The sequence below is a fragment of the Falco biarmicus genome, chromosome 1 (genome assembly GCF_023638135.1).
Source record: "Falco biarmicus isolate bFalBia1 chromosome 1, bFalBia1.pri, whole genome shotgun sequence".
Classification (NCBI taxonomy): domain Eukaryota; kingdom Metazoa; phylum Chordata; class Aves; order Falconiformes; family Falconidae; genus Falco; species Falco biarmicus.
The window spans coordinates 9,184,334-9,203,897 of record NC_079288.1 but is presented as its reverse complement, the minus strand read 5'-3'; the positions used below and the strand labels follow the sequence as shown (position 1 = coordinate 9,203,897).

The following is a 19,564-nucleotide window of genomic DNA, read 5'->3' as shown; positions in this document are numbered from 1 at the left end:
CTAGGATCAGCACAGTGACGGAGACACTGCTCCTTTGCTAGCTCCAGCTCAGAAAAGCTCTGCCTGTCCCAGGATATGGAGAGGAGTATCCTGGCTATTTTCCATGAGAGCACCAGAGGACCTCTTTTCTGCGCAATTCACCCCTGGGCTCGTTCTCAGGCATGCAAAGACAAGCTCATTGCAGGTCCCTAAAGACCATGACCGACAGCACTGTGGGAGCTCTGCTTGGGCAGTCTCAGAGTAGGAGGTCCATATCTGCCCTAACTTCAGATGACTGCAGTGATCTGTGTCTACATCATTGGGACCCATTAATGAGCAGTTCACCTGGCCCATTTTAAAAGTCTGCCTCAGGGAAAGATTGCTTCTTCCACTCTATTAAGGTATGACACCCTGGCAGTAGGTATCTTCAAAGGATGTCCAGAGCTCCCTGTGATCCTTGGCTACTGGTTTCCCTGTGATGCCTGCCCTCTACCCAGTTTATCACAGATGTACTGGTTATGAATGGAAGAATGCCCCCCTCCCGATTAACATATTTGTAAAGGCAAATCTGCAAATCTCTCTCCAGCCTTCCTCCTCCTTCAGGGTTCAGAGTTATACCAGCATGGGGACATTCAGCACAGAGCTCTGTGCCAGTGCAGCTGTAACTCCCCATGGGACCTTCATGAGCACAACTACACAATCACGCAGCAAATTATCACTAGCCTACACATGGGATGGGGAGAGTCGGGTCATAACTTCATCCCATCAGATTTGTCTTCCCAGAGCATCCTGTGGAGATTGAAGAAATAAGGCCACAGCAGGAGGGATCTTCTCCAAATGGGGCTGCCAGGTGCTAGAGAGAGGAAGCCAAAGGCAAAATGGGCCCAGTCCTACCAGAGAGGATGGTCTGAGCAAATGTGACTGGCAGGATACCAGGTTTGGGGAAAAACTTTGCTTGGACAGTTGCAAACTGTTTATGAGACCTTCTTGGCATTACATGCAACCCTAAGTCTTGCAGTGAGTGTGGTTTGCTGAATTCAGGGGTTTGCAGTTGACAATGCCAATAAATACACTCTGTGCTGGCATCAAGACCAGCAGCAGCTGGAGTACATGGGTGAAATGGCAGTTCTTCCTCTGGTGCAGAGCTGGACCTCCTGCACAACGAGAAAGCAAATGGCAGAGCAGTGGGCTGGGCAACGTGAATCCCCTGCGTGAGGCTGAGAGGGCAGGAGACAGACCCCAGCCTCACCTGGCAGTGCAGCCCTGGCGGGGTCCGGGAGACATCTGCTCCTCGAGCTGCGGTTCCACAGCCCTGAGACCTGCTGGGGCTTCGCCTCCTGCAGCACAGGCACTGTGTCACGCGCGGACCACTCCAGGTCCCCAGAGGGATCTCACAGAAACACCAGCTCATTTGGGTCTTTTTCCCACAGATGCAAATCTACATAGAAACAAACAATCTGTTTTAAAATAAATCAGTACCATAAACAATAGGGTATGCTGGAAGATTAGAAGGGACTGCTTCCTAGTATCTGGTGAGCAACACAGAGCTGATATCCTTATGGCTCTGGGGTGTGACTTCTCAGTTCAAAGGAATTCCCTACCATGACTAATTTATTCTGGTATTTAAGGTTCAGTCGTTCACCCACTGCAGTCGATGTGACCCTGTTTACAGCAGAGATGCCTATAGCAGTGCTGAAAACTGGACAACGGGGAGCAGTATTGGGTTTTGCAGTCTTTGGTACCTATGTGCCTGTATCATCTTCTGAAGAAAGGTGGCAACTGGTGGTGATGCCCGCCCTTTTCAGAGCTGAATAGCGCCTGGTGTGGCACAGTGCCTGGTGGCAGATATGTCCAAGACAGGTGAAGGCTGGGCAGTGTGAACTCTGGAAACACATGAAGACCTCGTGGAGGGTTTTACTATTTCTGGGCTAAGGCAGGTAGCCTCCGGGCAAATGGCTCAGTGTCTGTGGTGTGATCTCAGTGCCTGTCCTCCTTGCCTCTCCTCTGAGTTTTATGGGAGACAACTTATGTCTGTTTCCTGTGGACATCAAGGATACATGTGGTCAGGGCTGACTCTCACATAATGACCAGCACAGGGAAACACCAGCTCTGAACTGTGAATTCAGCAGCTGAGTCATCTGTGGAGATGAGTCCTCTCTTAGAGGTTGCATCACCTCCTAAGAAACAAGCGTGGACAGTGAACCCAGAGCTTGCAAGGTCTGGATGCTGGTATTCCCTGAAGGAGGAAAGGGAGAGGGAGAGAGAGGGAGGGAGGAGGGCAGGAGGAGAAAATGTCTTTCAGCTGTTCCGAACTCTCAGCCTTTGTCAGTGGCATGGTTTTACAGGGTGTAGATTGTGGCTGTTCAGTTTTGGAGAGGGGAGAAAGGATTTCTAAGAGCAGGTCCTGGAATCAGCATCATGGGGTTTGAATCTTCACCCTCTCAGAAGCCTGGGGTCAACTAATAACACGGCCTCCCGCCAGAGCCCACGTGTGCCTGCTCCCTTCCCACACCTGCCTAGCAGGGAGATGCAGCAGCAAGACACAGGACAGACCTGTGACATTGCTCCCCATGGGGGTCCCTCTGTGGGTGCAGCACGTGCACAGAGTCCACAGGGCAGCAAGGGAAGGTTCTCCTGGCCCAGTCAGGCTCAGGCATGGTTTAACAATCTGACTGGTTGGCTTTATTACCGCTTAATTCCATCACAGGCTTATCTCTGCATTAAACAGAGTGGTAAATAGCACACTGGGTTTTAGTTAATTCTCTGAGAGGCTGTCAGATAGGTAGGTGGGAGCAGGAACCTAAGTAGGGTGCCTAGCGGAGATCATGAACTGGCTTGCTTATTCCATAAGTGCGTGTGTAACTCACCTTACCTTACTTACCCGCTTAGTAAGGGCAGGGCATTGCCCTCAGCTGGACTAGACAATTGGCATACTATGTAAAGCATCCCAAGGAGAGAGAAACAGCCATTGCAAGCACCAGCAGAAGAGCAAGAGGTGGAAAGGACGGTGGCCAGGTAATAACAGCTCCGGGGCCAGTAGTATGCTGGGGCCTGTCTTTCCTCCAAGTATGATTAAGGAGAATCAGAAGTGATTTTAGAATAAATTTGTCAAACGAGTAGTAGCAAATCTCTGGGACCTGGTAGTCCCAGAGGACCATAGAACTCTGTTCAAAGGAACACATCACTGCTGCTAAGCACAGTGTGAGTCCCCACTGCCATGAGCAGAGAGGAGCGGTAAATCTGATGCTCATTTTTACTAAAGGCTTCAGTGAGCCCAAGGAACTATAAACAAGTAGATGTTCATGCCAGTTTGCAAATTCGTTGAATAGTTTTAGCAGAAATATGGAGGAATTCTATGTACAAGGGTTACCATGCTCACCAATTGCTCAAAAGCCTTTAAAGTATTCACTGACAGTATGGGTAAGAGTGGGCCAAAGAATACCGTCGCTGTGATTTCCAACCAGCCTTTCAATGAGATTTCTCCTCAGGCATCTCTAGCTCTAAGCTTGCAGGTAGGAAGAGGAAAAGCTTTCCAGGGACTAATGACCTGTTAAAGATAGGAATAAATGGCCATTTGTCACATCTGAGTGAGGTGGATTGTGGAGTGCCGAAGGAGTGCCGGGAGAGGGCTTCTCGGCCGAAACGTTAGGGAAGAGAGGAGATGATTCAAAATGACTAAAGCAGTTAGAAATAAAACTTCCTGCGAACAGCTGCAGGATGCCCTCGCTGTGCTGAATGCCTGGAAGATGAAACATCAAATGAGATTCAGCATCAATAAATGCAATAACGCACAGAGTGGGGAGGAGAAATGACCAGTTTCTGCATCTCCACAGTCAGGAGCCCAGCTCCAGCAATGCCTGCTCAAGGAAGAGAGACTACGGTCACCTCGGAGTTGGGAAATAACAGCCCTGTGTCTGGTGGCTGCCAAAGTGACCAGCACCAGTTTCTGTAGCCTTCTCGGAAGAGCACCTCGGTGCTCTCGGGGTGGTGGCTCCAACACCACCTGGACAGGGAGCTGCATGGAAGTGCCAGAGAAGCAAGATCATCTTGAGGTGTTTGCGCTGCCACAGTTACTCCTCAGCCTCCCTAAGAAAAATCTGGTTTAACTAGGAGGTGAGTTTTTAGATAAGATCATGGCATTTATTTCAGGGCAGCACCACTCATGAGGAGAAATCCATTAGATGGGACATGTCAAACATAGTGGACTAAAATATTATGAAAAATTAGTAAGGAACAAGCCTCCTGGACACCTTGCTGGACACTGCAGTAGGGCTCTGTTTACTGACTCAGGTCAGTGCTTGGAGATGAATTTATTTCAATAACATTGTCAGACATTAAGGAATACCCACATCATCAGACGCAGCATGACCAGGAAGTCACACGTCCAGCCCCTGACAGCTGCTGGGCTCAGCTCAGGACAGCCTCGTTGCATGGACTCTGTGAGGGTGAGGGACCCCAGCACTTCTCAGCTGTAAGTGAGGCGCTGCTGGAATCGGAATCAGAGCTTCTGGGGCTACTGGGTTTCTAAGGTCTCTAGCAACATGAGCCTACAAGTCTGGAAGCCCTGAAATACCTATCACCAAGCCAAAATGTTTAAGAGGACTTTCCAGGAACCACAGGATTAAAAAACCAAACAAACAAAACGCAAAAAAAACCCCACATCCCATCCCCAAATAAAACTCACACCGCAAAACAAAACCCCAAACCAGGTGTGAGGGAGTTTTCAGGTGGGTGTTTATGACCTAGTGGGAATTGAGGCAGCTGCCCACGTGAGACGTATGTGTCAAGGAAGCTGAGACCGGCCCTTGACTTGGCTTGATTTGTACCACTCGTGTTACAAGCTAAAAGGTGTCATCAGTTAATTTTCTTCCAATTACCTCAAGTGAACCAGGCACGGGCTTGGGGAGGGGGAGCTTCAAAAGGTCTGTATCTCTTTACTCCGCATGTTTGCAAAATGTTTTTCTCCTCTGAGAGACCGTTTGGCAGGCAGAGGAGCCCCCTCTATTGCGGCTGTGCCCAGCCTGCTCGGCGGTACTGTGCTCACCTGTAGCGCAGGAAACTTTTAAGATCCAGCCCTGCCTGACGTACTTGGCATTACCCCGAGTGTCCATGTGTATTCGACAGGTAACAGGTCTGAGCCTTCATGTCCCACTGCCCTCCTGCAACACCTGCACTGTCCCGCAGCACAGCCGGAGAAGTCACAGTGCAAACTGCTGCCATTCACAATAGGTCTCCCCCCAACCCTGATGGAGTACCAGTATTAAACACCAGCCGGGCAGGCTGGCAGCAGTCTTGTGGCTTCTTTTTTTTTTTTTTTTAATTGGTTGGAAACAGAAGTGCTGAGGTGCTAACGGACTGACTCCTGTTCTTACCTATGCCATCAAGAGTGGTTCCAAAGAATGTTTATCAATATGGTGATGATATATCCTATATATATAGGATAGCCCCTTTATATATAGATATAAAGCACACACACCCCCGTGCCGCAGCCCGTGCAGCCCCGCGCCGGCCCAGCCACGGCCACAGCATCCCTGGGCTGGCTTGTGGGACCCCACACAGCCCGGACCCTGCAGCATCCCTGGGCTGGCTGGCGGGACCCCACAGCATCCCTGGGCTGGCTTGCGGGACCCCGCACAGCCCAGACCCCGCAGCACTCCTCGGCTGGCTTGCGGGGCCCCGCAGCATCCCTGGGCTGGCTTGTGGGACCCCGCGCAGCCCCGGGCGACCCCGGGCCGCTGCAGCCTCGGGCGCAGCCCGCTCGCTGCGCCTGTACACGGAGCGACCGGGCGAGGGGCGGCAGCAGCGGCCGGGGTCCCGGGGTCCCCGAGCGCCGGGGGGGCGCCCCGCGGAGGCGCTGCGCCGCTCCGTGCCGGGGGTCGCCGCGCCCGCCCCGCCCCGCGCCGCGAAGGGTTAAGCGCGGCCCCGCGGGCGCTTCCGAGCGGCGGCGGCGGCGGCCGGGAGCGCCGGGAGCGCCGCGATTGGCTGCGGCCCGGCCGGCTGCGCTCGGTGTCGGGTGACAAACCGCCCGGCCGGGACCGGCCGCGCTCCCGCCAGACGATGGCACCCGGCGGGACGCCCGGGCGCTGGTAGCGCGCTGCGGGCCGAGGAGGGTCCCGCCGGCCCCGCGGCCACCGTGCGGCTGGGCCCGGGGCGGCGGCGCGGTCGGTGCGGGCCGGGGCCCCCCAGCTCCGGCGCCCTGAGGGCACCCCCGGGGGTCCGAGCCCCGGGCGCGGGGCTTCTCCCTGCGGAGGGCGTTAATGGTTTAAGCGAGGGGCGCCTGGACCTGGCCCCGAGGCACCATGACGCTCCTGGGGTCTGAGCACTCCTTGCTGATCCGGAGCAAGTTCAGATCAGGTAGGGGAAACCTTGGCGTCTCTCTTCAAACCCCTCTCCCCGGCCGGCCGCAGCCACGGGGGGCTGCACTGAACGTTTGGAAGCAGCATGCGAGCAAAACGTGCAGGGGGTCACAGAGCTGCCACAGCTTTGCTCTCAGCTCTCGGGCTGTTCCGCCAGTGGAGAAACGCATCTTCCTTCCTTCTCTGTCGTTTCTTTCTTTTTTTTTTTTTTCCTTTCCTCTTTTCTTTCTGCTTTTTCATTGTCTTCGATTTATGTCTGGGGTTTATTTCGGTAAAACTGCAGTTCCCGGGTCTCCTCCCCTGGCCCTGCTGCAAGGGATTCAGGCAGGAAGCCAGAAGGGCATCTGGGACACACGGAGCACCCGGTGCCATCCCTGTGTTCCAGGTGCTGGTGCGGGTCCGGTGTGGTAACGGCAGCCAGGACGGGCCCGACGCTCTGACAGGCAGGCAGCTGACTCGGTGCCATTAAGTTGTGACTAATTGGAGAAAAATGAATTTGAAGAAATGCGTCATTTTTAGAAGTAAAAATAACAAATGGAACATGAAAAGTATTTAAAGTGACATCATCAGAGAAATAAAACCAGAGCCGCGCGATTGATTGCCGCTCTCGGAGGGTTCGCAAGTAAAACATGCCTCCGTGCCGTAAGTTAGGGGAAGCACCAGTAAGGGGCTTCTCAGAGGACATTCGGCGTGAGTGAAGGTGAGTGAAGGTGAACTATGGGACGGTCACTTCTAAATCAGACCCTCTGCTGGATATTCGTGCCTTTATTCACGGGCTTTATTTATAGTAAGTATGTCGTGTTTGCGAGTGGGTATCTTTACTTGTAATTTTGTTTTAATGACCGTGATGTACTATAATATTAACAGTGATGTCAAAAAATGTTCTTGAGGAGCTTTCTCTGACCTTCCCAGAGGTGAAGTCCTCCCGGGGAGTATTATCTGTGAGGTTGTTCAGACAAACCAGCTGCATGTGCCGTACAGGATGCTGTAAAACCGGACCCGGGAGTCACACTGGAACATGCCCCCGGTCTGGCATGTCACCCACGCTGTGTGTGTTTTTGCTTCCTCAGGCACTGCAGATAATGAAATTGGAGATTTATGATACTGATGGTAGACATGAGTGGTGTTATCAGGATCTCTTAGATAGCTGGGTGGTCAATTTAAACTTTGTTTTCTCAGCAAATACAGAGTTGGCAGTTGGTTGAAAACCCAAGAGTGTGTGTGCAAACACAAGTGTCCTAGTCTGGCTGAATTATACAAAACTTGGGTCCAGGGCTTTGGTGTGGTTTCCATATCGCTCTGATCTTACATTTCATTTGATTAAGTCATTCCTTAGATTTTGTTGGTATATTATGGTACATTGCTGTTCGTCTGAAAAAAATTCTTAGTCTGTAACAATTCCTCCAGCAACTACAAAGCAACACTGCCACCTTTCTGACGAGAGGCGGCTGGGCTGCCTTACATGTCCCCGCATTCTTTTCAAATGAACCAGTATTGTTTTTAAGGCTCATTTCTGGTTTATTTGTAAGCTGGCTTTATTATGGAACCAACAGTGGGATCTCTAAACATATTTTTCAAATGATTCTCCAGTAAAAGTAAAACTTTGTGGGTCTCTCTGTCCATAAATTCTCGTGCCTTTCAGCATTTCTAGGGCAGTCACTTTGTGGGGCATTCTTTGGTTCATGACTGAATCCCACAACTGCCATCCCTCGCTATTGCCTGGTGAAAGACAGGTTTCCCATTTGACAAGATTTCTCTGCCTATTTGTTTTGTTTGCGTTGGGCTTGCCAAACTCCCAAATGCACGCCTGCAGCTCGCTCTCTGCGCTGCTAGGACCGCTGCAGGTGATGCAGGACCTGGTCATCACAGTCTGTGAGACGGGGGAGGAAAGCGGGATGCTGAGGAATACACATAAATCAGTAACTGCTTTCAGTTTGTGCTGGTTTTTTAATAACGTGGGGAATGGAGAAGAAAAGCTAACATTTAATGGTTGAAGTGGTTGAACCTCTTTTATGTGCAAAGACTCTATGGGACAGAGTTTCCTCTGGTGTCCCTGCTCCGTGTGCTGACTTCGGTAGCTGTAAAGCCCCACAAGGATGGCAGGAGGTGCAGTGCTCTGATTTACTGTCCTTCACTCACCTGGAAGAGGGATGAACATCTCAACCCATCGCCCTGCACCACACCACCCTGCACAGCTCAGGGGCTGTAACACGCTACGGGACAGCAGCAGTTCACACAGAGAGTCATGTAGCTCACACGGAGCATGTGAAGGAAAAACCAGGAGGGATCAGGCCCCGAAATGCAAGCCCCAGGGAGCCAGGCTTCACCACGCACAGTTGCTTTGGAGATGGTCTTGCTCAGGCAGGTGTGAGGCTTTGCTTGCTCCCCAGGTTTGGGAAGGCTTAGCTGTGCTCCGTGACTCATGATGACTCTGAATCCCTTTTGAAGGATTCCAGACCGATGTTAATAAGGGCTGAAGTAAATCTTAATAACTAAACTTTTGCTGTCTCTCCGTGGTCTGCACACACTGAGCAGCTGGAAGAGCGATGTGTGTGTTAAAGGGTGCTAGAGATTTATTACTTGCTTTTTGTTTCCTCATCCCAGAATCCCTTTAATCTCTGTGGCACAGAGCAGGGAGAAAGTGGAGCAAGGAGGTGGCAACTAGAAGATGGTGGCACGTAGATGTGCCCCCTAGAGTGGCTCAGGGGTCAGCTTTTCAGTCTCTTGCTTTCATCTGGCAGCATCGGTAGCAAGAAAAAGAAAGTTTGTCCAGGAAAGGCTGAGCTGGTGGAGGCAGCAGCTTTTTTCACACAGTGCCCAGTAATCCTGTCTTGAGCCCCACAGTGTTTTCTCCTGCTCTTCTCTCTCCAGTGGTCCACAGTGAAGGACCAGCAGAACTGCAGTATGGCGAGATGGTAGCTTCCCCAGTGCAGGGCACAGGGAGCTGCTCCAGAGGAGACGGATCAAACCAGCAGCAGCATGCTGCAGGCCTTCAGGTTCCCCCTTCTCTTCCTCGAGGATTTCTGCGCGTGTTTATTTTGTCTGTTTTGCCAAAGATAAATATACTGATCTGAGGTCATCCTGACAAATTTTGCAGGAATGATGATTCTTCAAGCCTGCCATGCTATCCCATGTGCTCCAGTTATCAATGGGTTTGCACTAAATCAACTAGAACATCTAAGGGCTGTTCCAGAAACACATTTAACTCTTCCCAGAGACGATCATTTATGTGAAGTGCTCTCCTGCTTTGAACACAAACCAACTGTACTCCAGCAGCAGAGAAGCGTTGTCATCAGACGGAGCAAACAAAGCTGGCAAATACAGACTTAACCTTAACTCTGTCCTTTTCTGTCCAGCCATACGGAGAGTTTGCAAGGCCAACATCTGCATAACATCAGTGGTAGTTCAGATAATTGGTGAGAAGTGAAAGTTTAACACTAAATACAGTTCTGCATGGATTGACATGGGGTAATATCCAGACCTAATTGTGGACACATGGGTGTGAATTTGCAGAGAAGACGTGCCTGGCCCTGTGGAGGAAGGGCTGCATGCTCACACATCAGGCTTGAATGAAGCTGGTTGAGATGGGAGAAGAATTTACTCTGCCTGCCTCTGGTGGAGAGAGTGATTTGGACCAAAATCAGCAGGTTAACAAAGGCAGAAGAGAGCAGGTCTTGGTAGGGTGTTAGGCCAGGCATTTTGGCAGACCCTTTATTTTCATTTTTCTGGTGTCCAAAGATAAAGCACACACATGTGTTTTCTCTCAGATCATGAACTCGTACAGTTCACAATCAGTGTGTGTGTTCAAACCCTGGCCTCTCTGTGACTGATGACGCTGTTTTGTTATTTCATGAAACTTTTGTAAAACACTGACTTGATGTAGATCAGTTTGTGCTTGATTTTTTGCTTTTCCAGCATCTTATACCTTGGTATTTTAGCTGACAGACATATGTTTCTGTGTCAGCCAGGCAGGTGTTATAGCACAGATTGAAACACACCTTGCTGTGCTGGAGGAGGATGTATAGGCTGCTCATGGGGGTGCAGAAGGGATGACTTCAGGAGGGCTGGTGACAGCCTGTTCTCAGGACCGTGGCAGGGTTGAGGTTGCACATTATGACAAACACAGCCCTCAGTGGGATTTCACAGCTGGTTGTTCTGTAGTGGTGGTCTGGGCTCCTTGCTAGCCAGGTGTGGTCCTACGTGTCTTCTAAGGCACCTGCAGGCCTGGACATGGGTTTAGATGTGTTGTTCCCACCGGTGTAGATGAGGTATTTGGTGCAGTGCAACCTCCTGGCTAACACACGAATTTGTAGCACATCTGCCCAGGAGAAGGCAAAAGGCTCCCACCTCTGAAGTGCTGAGCATCACAGGCAGAGGGAAATAAAGCTGCTCTGGCTGGGCCCCAGGCCGAGGCAGTGCCCAGCTGGGTGAGGACTGACCGGGGCTCTCCACGGCTGTCCCAGCTCAGCGGTGCCATTTTCAGCTGGGCTGTGGCTGCCTGAGCTTCATCTCTGTTCACAGGGGTCCCACGCGGGCCACATTGTCAGAGGATAACATGGGCCTGGAGATGTGATGCTACAGAGAAATCACTTTGTGGCACCTGGCTGTTGGCAGAGCAGAGGGGCTGAGCGCCATGGAGGGGCTCAGAACGGAGCTTGGCCAAGGTGTTTTTGCAAAACAGCAGCTCCAGAAAAGGAGGACCTGTGATGCTCTGGTGGACCAGTGCTTCATGCTGCCAGTGGTGGTGCCCAGGATGTTGGTCAAGGACAGGGACAGATGCTAGGTCAGAAGCTGAGAAGCAGTGATAGACCTGGGCAGCTCCTCTCGGCTGCAGGGCTGGGCTGAGTGCTTGAGAAAACCTTGTGCAGCCTCAGAGTTTCCAGGGAACCTGCTCTGGCTGCTACGTAAGTGTTGGACGTGCTCTGAACCAGCCTCCTTCTTGCAGACAGACCATCACCAACACTAGGTCAGGTCAGCTGTGGCTTTGCCTGCTGCCCTAGTCCTGAACCCTGCAAGAAGGGCAGTTTCCCCAGCTCCCTGGCCAACATGCCTCCGTGCTGCTCAGCCCCCCTGTGCTGTTAAAGCCAGTTCCCCAGAGAGGATGGTGCTGTGAGTGCTGTGGCAATGCCCCAGCATGGGGGATGCCCTGATGCAGGTGATAAAATTCCTATCCTGACTGTCTGCTGAGGATTGGACTCAAAGTGACCCCGCAGACTGAAGCAGAAGGCCAGGTCTGCCTGCTCTGGGGACGGAGAGAGAATTTGAATGTGTCTTTTCCAGTGCATCACCAGGCCAGGCAAGGCCCAAGCTGTCCTCTTAGCTTCCTAAAGCTCTGAGGTTAACTCCTAGGGAGGAGGGTGAGTCATGGGCAGTGCTCAGAGCCTGGGCCACTAGAGCCAGTTACGACTGATGCCAGGAGGTCTTCTCTGCACCGATGACACAGCCCCACTGCACAGGTTTCTAGAAGCTGTATCACTCAATGGGACTTGGGGCTAGCATAGAAAAGGAACTATTTCTAACAGAAAAAGTTAATGAGCAAAATCACTGGAATATCTCTGGCATGCCTGGTATCATCTGGGGAGGGATTTCTCATCATGGAGTACCACAGGAGGGAGCAGGGCTGCTGGAAGCAAGGCTGCTTCTCAGGGCTTGGTACCACAGGGTGACCAGTGTGTGTGACTGCTGCCTTGCGGGTACTTCTCACTGTTCAAGCTGATACAGACAGGCAACAAGTATGCTGGGGGTGTCGGACCAAGATTGTCTCATCGGTGCTCCAGCCATCACTCTCTGTAACATAAATGTTCTTCTGAAGTGTTAGCAAAGCAGTTTCCTTGAAAAAATTAAGAATATTCAGGAAGAAAATAATTCCCTTATCTGGAGGATGACAGTATCCTCAAAGTGAGTCACAGGCAGCACTCAGAGCTCAGACCTCCAGACGTGTAGCAGAGGAAGAGGACAGGAATGCAGCGGGGCTCAGGTACAGCTTCAACAGATTTAAAGTCCCCTTCAAGAAGCAGCTAAGTGATGGTGGTTTGGATGATGCCGGGGGCTCCTCCAGCCCTGTTTTTAAGCACTGTTGGTTGTAAGAGAAGAGTGCAAGCCTTGAGTTGTTGTCTGCCAAGCTGCAAGCTACAGCACTGACTTGGAGGCTGCCGAAAGTAGTGGCTGCTTTACCTGTTCCTGCAGGGATGTTTAGTGTTACGGTCTGATGCTGTCCACAGCTATGTTTCTTCAGATGCTTTGCAGCAGACTTTAGAAGCTCATAGAGGTGGTATTTGGGAGTCAAGGCATGCATCCTACTGCATGAGGAGGTCCAGATCTGGATGAATATTCAGTAGCTGAAATAACTGTTCCAACCGTCAAGCCTGGAATGCTCCTGGAAATGGCCAGCGCTTGCACTCACCTTTTCTGTCAGCATGACCTCAACAAACAAGGCTGGATAAACTTTTCCTTCATTCCCTGTGGCTTAAGGATGGGCCGGGATGTCAGCTCAGCGTGGCCCAAGAGGAACCACGTGTCTGTGGGAGGTCGCATGGCCAGCCCGTAGCCACTCACCCATGGAATTGCTTAGCTCTCATGCTCGGACCAGCTTGTGGCATTGCTTGTTCACAGCCTGTCGACATGAAAAACATTTTGGACACTTTTTTCCCTACACAAATAAACAGCATCAGGTCCCCTCTGTGCTGGTCCCTCTGCGGTGCTTAGCGCAGGAGGCAAAGGAGCACCTGCGGTGGGGCAGCTCCCCCGGGCAGTGCACTGGGCGCTGGAAGGCAGCAGGGTCTGGGAAATCTGGGCTCCTGGGTGCTGATCCTGCATCCAAGCAAAGGGAGAGCTGTGTCAGTGAAACCTACATGTTTTCAGCACTTCTTGCATCAAGACTGATGCTGAAACTTATGGCCACCACACTGGAAATCATCATCACCTTCCAAGCTATGCTTCAAGGGAGTTTGTGCCATCTCCTTTCTCTCTGAACAGGCCTGGCTGACAGCTGACCATGCTCTAAGGCTGTTAAATTACTTGTCTGCTAAGAACGGCTGTGAAATAAGCAGACGCAGCAGAGAATGTGGGCTTTGAATGTATGGTCATCTGATGGATAGCATCCCCCTGGCTCATGTGGGTGTGGTGTAGCACTTGGCCTGGCTCTGTCAGAACTCGGACTGAAATGGTGCAAAAACTTTGGCAGATGTGGGAGCTCTGGAGGGAAGTGATGGAGCATCCTCACTTGGGATGTTTTACAGCTAGATGGGGCAGACTGCCGTGTCCTTGGCAGGGTGTTGTATATGGCTCTAGAAGTCTTTGCTGTCTCTGATTCCCATTTGAAGATGGGATGTTGTATGTAAATTGCCTCAGTTTAAAGCAAGATGCTGTAATGCCTGGGACACTGGACCAGGACCTAGAAGAGTAGAGAACTATTCTTGGGTGAGCTACAAATCTTTATTCTTGGACAGTCTCTGACCTCTGTTAGGTCCCCTATTCCGTAAAGTTACATCTCTTCCTCAGCAGAAGTGCAAAGCTCTCTGTGGTTGTCCAATATCATGACTGATCACAAAGAAGGTTCCACACAGAGAAACCGTGGTCCACCTCAGCCTGCGTAAGATACTACTACGAGCTGGTTACTGTTAAACTGCCTCTATAGTCAAGGATGAAAGAGGCATTCCTCAAGCACGGTCTGTCTAATTTGGTTTTGAGGTCCCCTGAGGGGGGTGACTCCTGTAAAGGAGATGCAGAAAACTGGGTCTGATGTAGATACCTGGAGTGCAAGGGTATAAATATGTGTCCATGGGCAGAACCAGCACTGACTGGGGGTGGTGCCATGGAGCCATGGAGGGCTACACACTTCCCTGGCAGCAAGGTTTGCCAGTGACTTATAGCCACCAGCTTCACTCTGGCATGAGGGGAGCAGCACGCATGCAGACTTTACTGGGTACTGAAGGTGACGTTTTTCCCTTACTGCAAGAATCTATCTTTGGTGTCCCAAGAAGTGCTGGAATTTGGCAGGAGATCATTGTCTCACGTGAGGCCTTCAGTAAACATTTGCTGTGAGTTGTGAGACAGGATTTGTACCGAGGACATGGAAAAGTCACAGGCAATGGCATCTCGGGGAGCCATGTGCTGTGGAGACTCCTCTGGAAGGGATTATTGTCCAGCTCCATCCCACATCCGAGGGAAGCTGCACTGTAGACATGAGCTGTTGACAGAGCTCAGCAGGTTGCTCCCAAGAGCAAAAAAGTTGTTCTTCCCTCTTTTCCCCTTCCAATACCAGCTCTCTCCGGGCAGCTAAGGGGATGCAGTCTGGGGCTGTAATGGCAGGCAGGGGACGTGCATGCAGTTATATTGTGACCTCTGAAAGAGACATGTCCTCGTGGCAAGCTGTACTGAGTTTCCAGCAGGAAAATATGGAAGTGTGGTTTATGTTTTATCTTGTGTTACGTGTCTATATTCTTGAAGAGAAATTTGCAAAAAAAAAAAAAAAAAAAGTATGTGTAGAATATGTTACTGACTCAAAGTTCAGGCAGGGTTAGCTGAGTGATGGGATGAACTAATTTGTGCAGTCCTGGGCCACACAGAGGTCTGTAGCCTTGCACAAGGCAGGCTGCAGGTGTATGGTGGGTTGTCGTTACGTGCTCTAAATATAGAGAGGTGCTTCTTTGTTAGATGTTTAACTGATGCTCTGTAGCTGAGCCCATGCCACTGTGGCACTTAGTGACCCTGATCAGCGGTTCGTTCCCATCTGCCAGTGCCTTGTTTCCAAAAAGAAGTTATACTGGAGGTTGCAGGTCCTTGGAGCACTGGGTTCATACAGGGGTGGCACTAATCTCTCCTCACCACACCATCTGCATCCCCCTCAGTACATTAAGCATATCTGCATCTAGTGCCAAGCCTTGCAGGGCTGGAAATGTGCTGCCAGGCTCTCAGGAGGGTGGTGGAGTTGGAAAGCCTTGCTCAATCCACAGTGCTGGGGCAAGGGAGGACCTCCCAGCTTCAGAGTTCAGAACTGAGTAACTATTTGAGCTAAAGCCGTGGTCACCTGAGGCTGCTGTTACAGGTGCCAGGCAGGGACCAGTCTGCCCCAGGCACCAGGGCACTGCCTGCACCAGCACCAGCCCTGCCCCACTCATCTGCCTGCAAAAGTGGGGACGGGGTAGGTGCGGGCTGCGCAGCTCCTCCCTGGCAGTCCCCGTTGCTTGCAGCTCTCTGCTCCACCAAGGCTGATCCAGCAGCAGCAGGGATCAGTGCCAGAGCTCTGTTCCATGCACAGATCCCTCAACACGTTGTCCCAGATAGATGTCTTAGCACCTCAGTAAAATCCTGCATCCTTCCCTGACACTCTCTCTCTCTCTCACAGTTTTACAGCTACGGCTTCAGCAGAGGAGGACCCGTGAGCAGCTGGCAGACCAAGGCATCATGCCACGTGAGTATCTTTTTCTGCCTTTTTCACCCACCCCTGGCTCAGAGGGGCTGGGCTTATCCTGGGCACTGCTGGGGCACTGTGTGGCACCAGCTGCCTGCTCAGACCCACTCAGCTCTGAGCAGATTGCTACCAGGGGGGCTTTGCTTCCTTCCCTGTTGAAATATTATGGTCCCTGGTGCTGTACAATAGTGCCCAGCATTTGCCACGTGGGTTATAATGCTGCTTCTCAAACTGAAGTAGGAGACATGCTTAGCTTACACCATCCAGAAACTCAGCTGCATAGCTCCCTGTCCCAGAGGTCACTGTAGCAGGACAAGCACATCCAACAAGAAGACTCACACAGCTGTCGTGTAGGCAAGGGCAGAGAATCTCGTGTCCTCCTGTAAAAGCCAGGAGTCTCCGTGGCAGGCTCAGACCGACAGAAGGAGGAAAAGGTGGAGAGGGCCTGTTCTGGGAAGCTGTGGCAGAAGAGAGGGTAACTGCTTGGCCCCAGTGAGGAGAGGCAGCCCCGGGGTGAGTGAGGCTTGTTCAGATCTGTGCCTGTGCCCGGGCAGGACTCCACAGGGCAGAGCTGTCAGGGCACACTTGAGGCCAGTGGGATCCCACCTGGGCCTCCCTGCTGCAGACTGATGGGTGATGTCCCTCGCTGACCACGTTCGCCCTCACTAACGTGGCATCCATGCCTGACGGACGAGCTCCAGGCCAGCATTACCTTGTAGTCATTCAGGACCGGCAGCCAGGTGCCAGAACCCAAAAAGTGAGTGAATGAAAATGCCCCCGTTCTGCACCTGCAGGTGCATCATGAATCCTGTAGCACTGCCAGAGAAATGGTGCTGGGAGCTCAGCCCTGCTCGATGGATAACTCCACCCTGACCTAGCTCAGCTCCATGTGCATGAATCTGTGACCTGGGACCCAGGTAGAGGATTATCCTTCCTGTCTCATCAAGGGCCCCTTGGGTTCACTGCTAAGACCACAACTTTCCAAAGGCTGTGTCACTTTTGTCTCTTCTGGCTGACCTTGAAGGCTGTGACGCAGCTCCTGCCTAAACAACAGAACGACAACTCGCTAAGAGCATGGCTCCGGCACTGCTTGCTGCACCCTGCCCATCCCTCTGCCCTCCTCACGCAGCTGCCTTCCTAAAGGATCCTATCAAGGTAGCCAGCAACAGATGCCTTCTTAGTACAGTATTGCCAGCATCAAGCATTAAGTAAACTTGAGCAGGATGACAAAAATCATGACTGTCAAAATGATCACACAGTTTTAAGACTGATAACGCACATGCTTTCAATTTTTCTTCTGTTTCTTTAAGCGTGCAGATTTTATGCTGCCTGCCACCAAAGGGCAAGCATTCTCATCACAAGACTCCAGGAGTTGGAGCTTTAAGCAAAATATTGTGATATTTGTTATAGCATTGCAAACACTGGCGATACAGTCAGTGGGCAAAAAATATGTCTAACATCTCCTGAACTGCTAAGTCTACTCCGTACAAGTGGGCATGCTCAGATAAGGTGCAGGACGCCCCGTTGCACACATATGGAGCAATAGGGCCGACTGAGAGGTTTGCATACCTGACACGGCTCCGCAAGGCTGAGTGCGTGCGACTGCACTTTTACACGTGGCACCTAACAATTAAACCTTACATGTTGCAGTCCACATACTAAGCCAAATTTATTTGATACTAACTAAAGGGTATTTTCCTGTTCCTTATGGCTTCTTTGCACTCCCAGCTTGTAGGCTGATATTTTTGCAGTCTGGTTTCTGTCCAAGAAGGCCATTTTGGGAAGCTTGAGCACAGTTCACTCAAAGTAATAGAAGAAAAGGCACTTTTGCCATTATAAAAACAAACATGAAGAACTTAACTGCTGAATTTGACCTCAGGAGGAAGTGTCAGACATTTAGCATTTAATACATGGAAGCCCCAGCCAGCTTCCCCATGACTTGAGCATGTGCAGTCATTCCTTATGAAAAAACAAGTCTTTGTTTACCACATCTTCCCATGCCCTGTTGGCTCTGGGAACCACCGCATCTGAGGAGAGGTGGGCTCTGGGAGATGCACCGGGACAGGATCTCGATTCATATGCCTGGCAGGAGGGTAAGAAAGGAACCCATATGGCTATAAGCTACAATAGTTAATAGCCCTTCTGGAAAGAGAAGAGATGGGCATTGCTGGTCTCCCCGGTGAGAGTCAGGTTTGGTTCCCAGCTTGGAGCGTGCACTTGGCCCCACATTGCACATCGGATTCTCCACAAGGATTGCTTTCAACTCATTGCATACATTTTCTGCTGGTATAATGTCAGGTCAGAGAAACTTTTTTTCCCTACTGGTCCATTTTATAAAGAGAGACGGAAGGTCAGAGTGACAGAATACCACTGGACAGAAGACTTGAAGGTCTTGTACAAACCCTGGTAGGAGGGGGAGTTGGTGACTATATGCAGAGCCTCCTGAGCTGTTCAGCAGTGCAGCTATAGCACAGTAAGCACGAAACATTGGAGTAAGTCCTAGGAAACTGTCTGGTTTTGGGTATCCAAGAGCGTAGCGCAAGGAGAAGTATCAGTGTTACCCAAGCATAGTGCAGTGAGATGAATATCCTTAGCGAAGCCCGGTTTGTGTTTGGTTTGACTGGAAAAGATTAATGCCATTGCATTACCTGAGCTCTGTTCACACTCCCCTGGATGCTGCTCTAAGAAATGTGGAATATTCAGATGCCCCGTCACTGGAGAAGGCAGGAAACTGCCTAAAGGAGGATGCTCAGGAGCTCAAGACTTCAGGTTCAAGGCTGGACTCTGATTGTCTGATGTTTTCAGGTAGTAAATCGAACAACTGGCTGGCAAAACAACCAACACTACTGACAAAGTGTCTACAAATAAAAGACAGGCGCAGACTGGTAGGCAAGAGCAGCCCCTGAGTTCCTTCAGCCCTGTGACTGTGTATGGAGGATCCTCTGAAAGCAAGGGGAGATCCAGGTTTGTTGAGACACAGCCACGTTCCTGATGCATTGGAGCGCAGGTGAAAGCAAAGCCTGCCCCACTCTTCAGGCTCACTGAGTAGGAAGTTTCCAGTTCATGCAACAACACAGGCAGTTTTATTGTCCCAGTGAAACTGGTACAGACCCAGCAAAAGCATTTTAAATCAAGAGCATGTGGAGTCATTTGCAGAAGGGCAGGCTGTAGGGCTGAGAAGAGAGGAACCCTCTCCCTAGACCCACACAGATGCCTGCCCTGGACCCCAGCCAGATCCTGTTCACCCACCCAAAAAGAAGGGGAGACAGCCTGCAGGATCAAAGATTCCTCAAAGCAAGGTTCCCCCTGTCGTGATGGGCTGCAGAAATAGCTGTGCTTGAAGTAAAGACCTTCTTGTAACCAGCACCTCATCCTCTAACTGAAACCGCAGAGGCAATAGTGCCAAGGTTATCAATGCTAAGCACAGCAGCTCTGCCCTGTTGCCTCCAGAGCCTCAGCCATTTCAAGCTGACATGTCATCCCCTGACAAATTGTCTGAAGAACCGGTGCTAGCGATGTCTTTATTTGTTTTGCAGACTAATACAAGCTGCAGCATCCACATAATTCCTGCAAAAATCTTGGTAAATGACTAAATTCTGCAACATTTTCCTCTTGAATAGCATGGTGTTTGGTCAGTGCCCATAGCACGCTCCCAGTGGCAGGACTTCACAGTGAGCAGGGCTGTAAAAGTCATCTCTCTTGCTAACTTCATTTTCTCGTGTGCACCATTTTATTTTGCTTCTGATTAAACCAGCTGTCACAAGCCCTCACGGCTGCTCACCGGAGCATGGCACAGTAACGCTAGCTTGTCTGTATG

General features: G+C 51.1%; 1 protein-coding gene across 3 annotated transcripts in view; it reads left to right on the top strand.

The window, feature by feature from the left end:
• Positions 1–19,564, top strand: part of MYOCD (myocardin) — a 102,794-nt gene that overhangs the window by 60,608 nt on the left and 22,622 nt on the right. The window contains exons 1-2 of one of the 3 annotated variants that reach the window (XM_056326522.1): positions 6,044–6,333; positions 15,682–15,747. In XM_056326522.1, coding sequence (XP_056182497.1) covers positions 6,279–6,333; positions 15,682–15,747 — 121 coding nt within the window. In that variant the 5' untranslated portion in view covers positions 6,044–6,278. Of the gene's footprint in view, positions 1–6,043; positions 6,334–15,681; positions 15,748–19,564 lie in introns of those variants that run through there. The other 2 variants (XM_056326523.1, XM_056326521.1) reach the window with 2 other exon arrangements.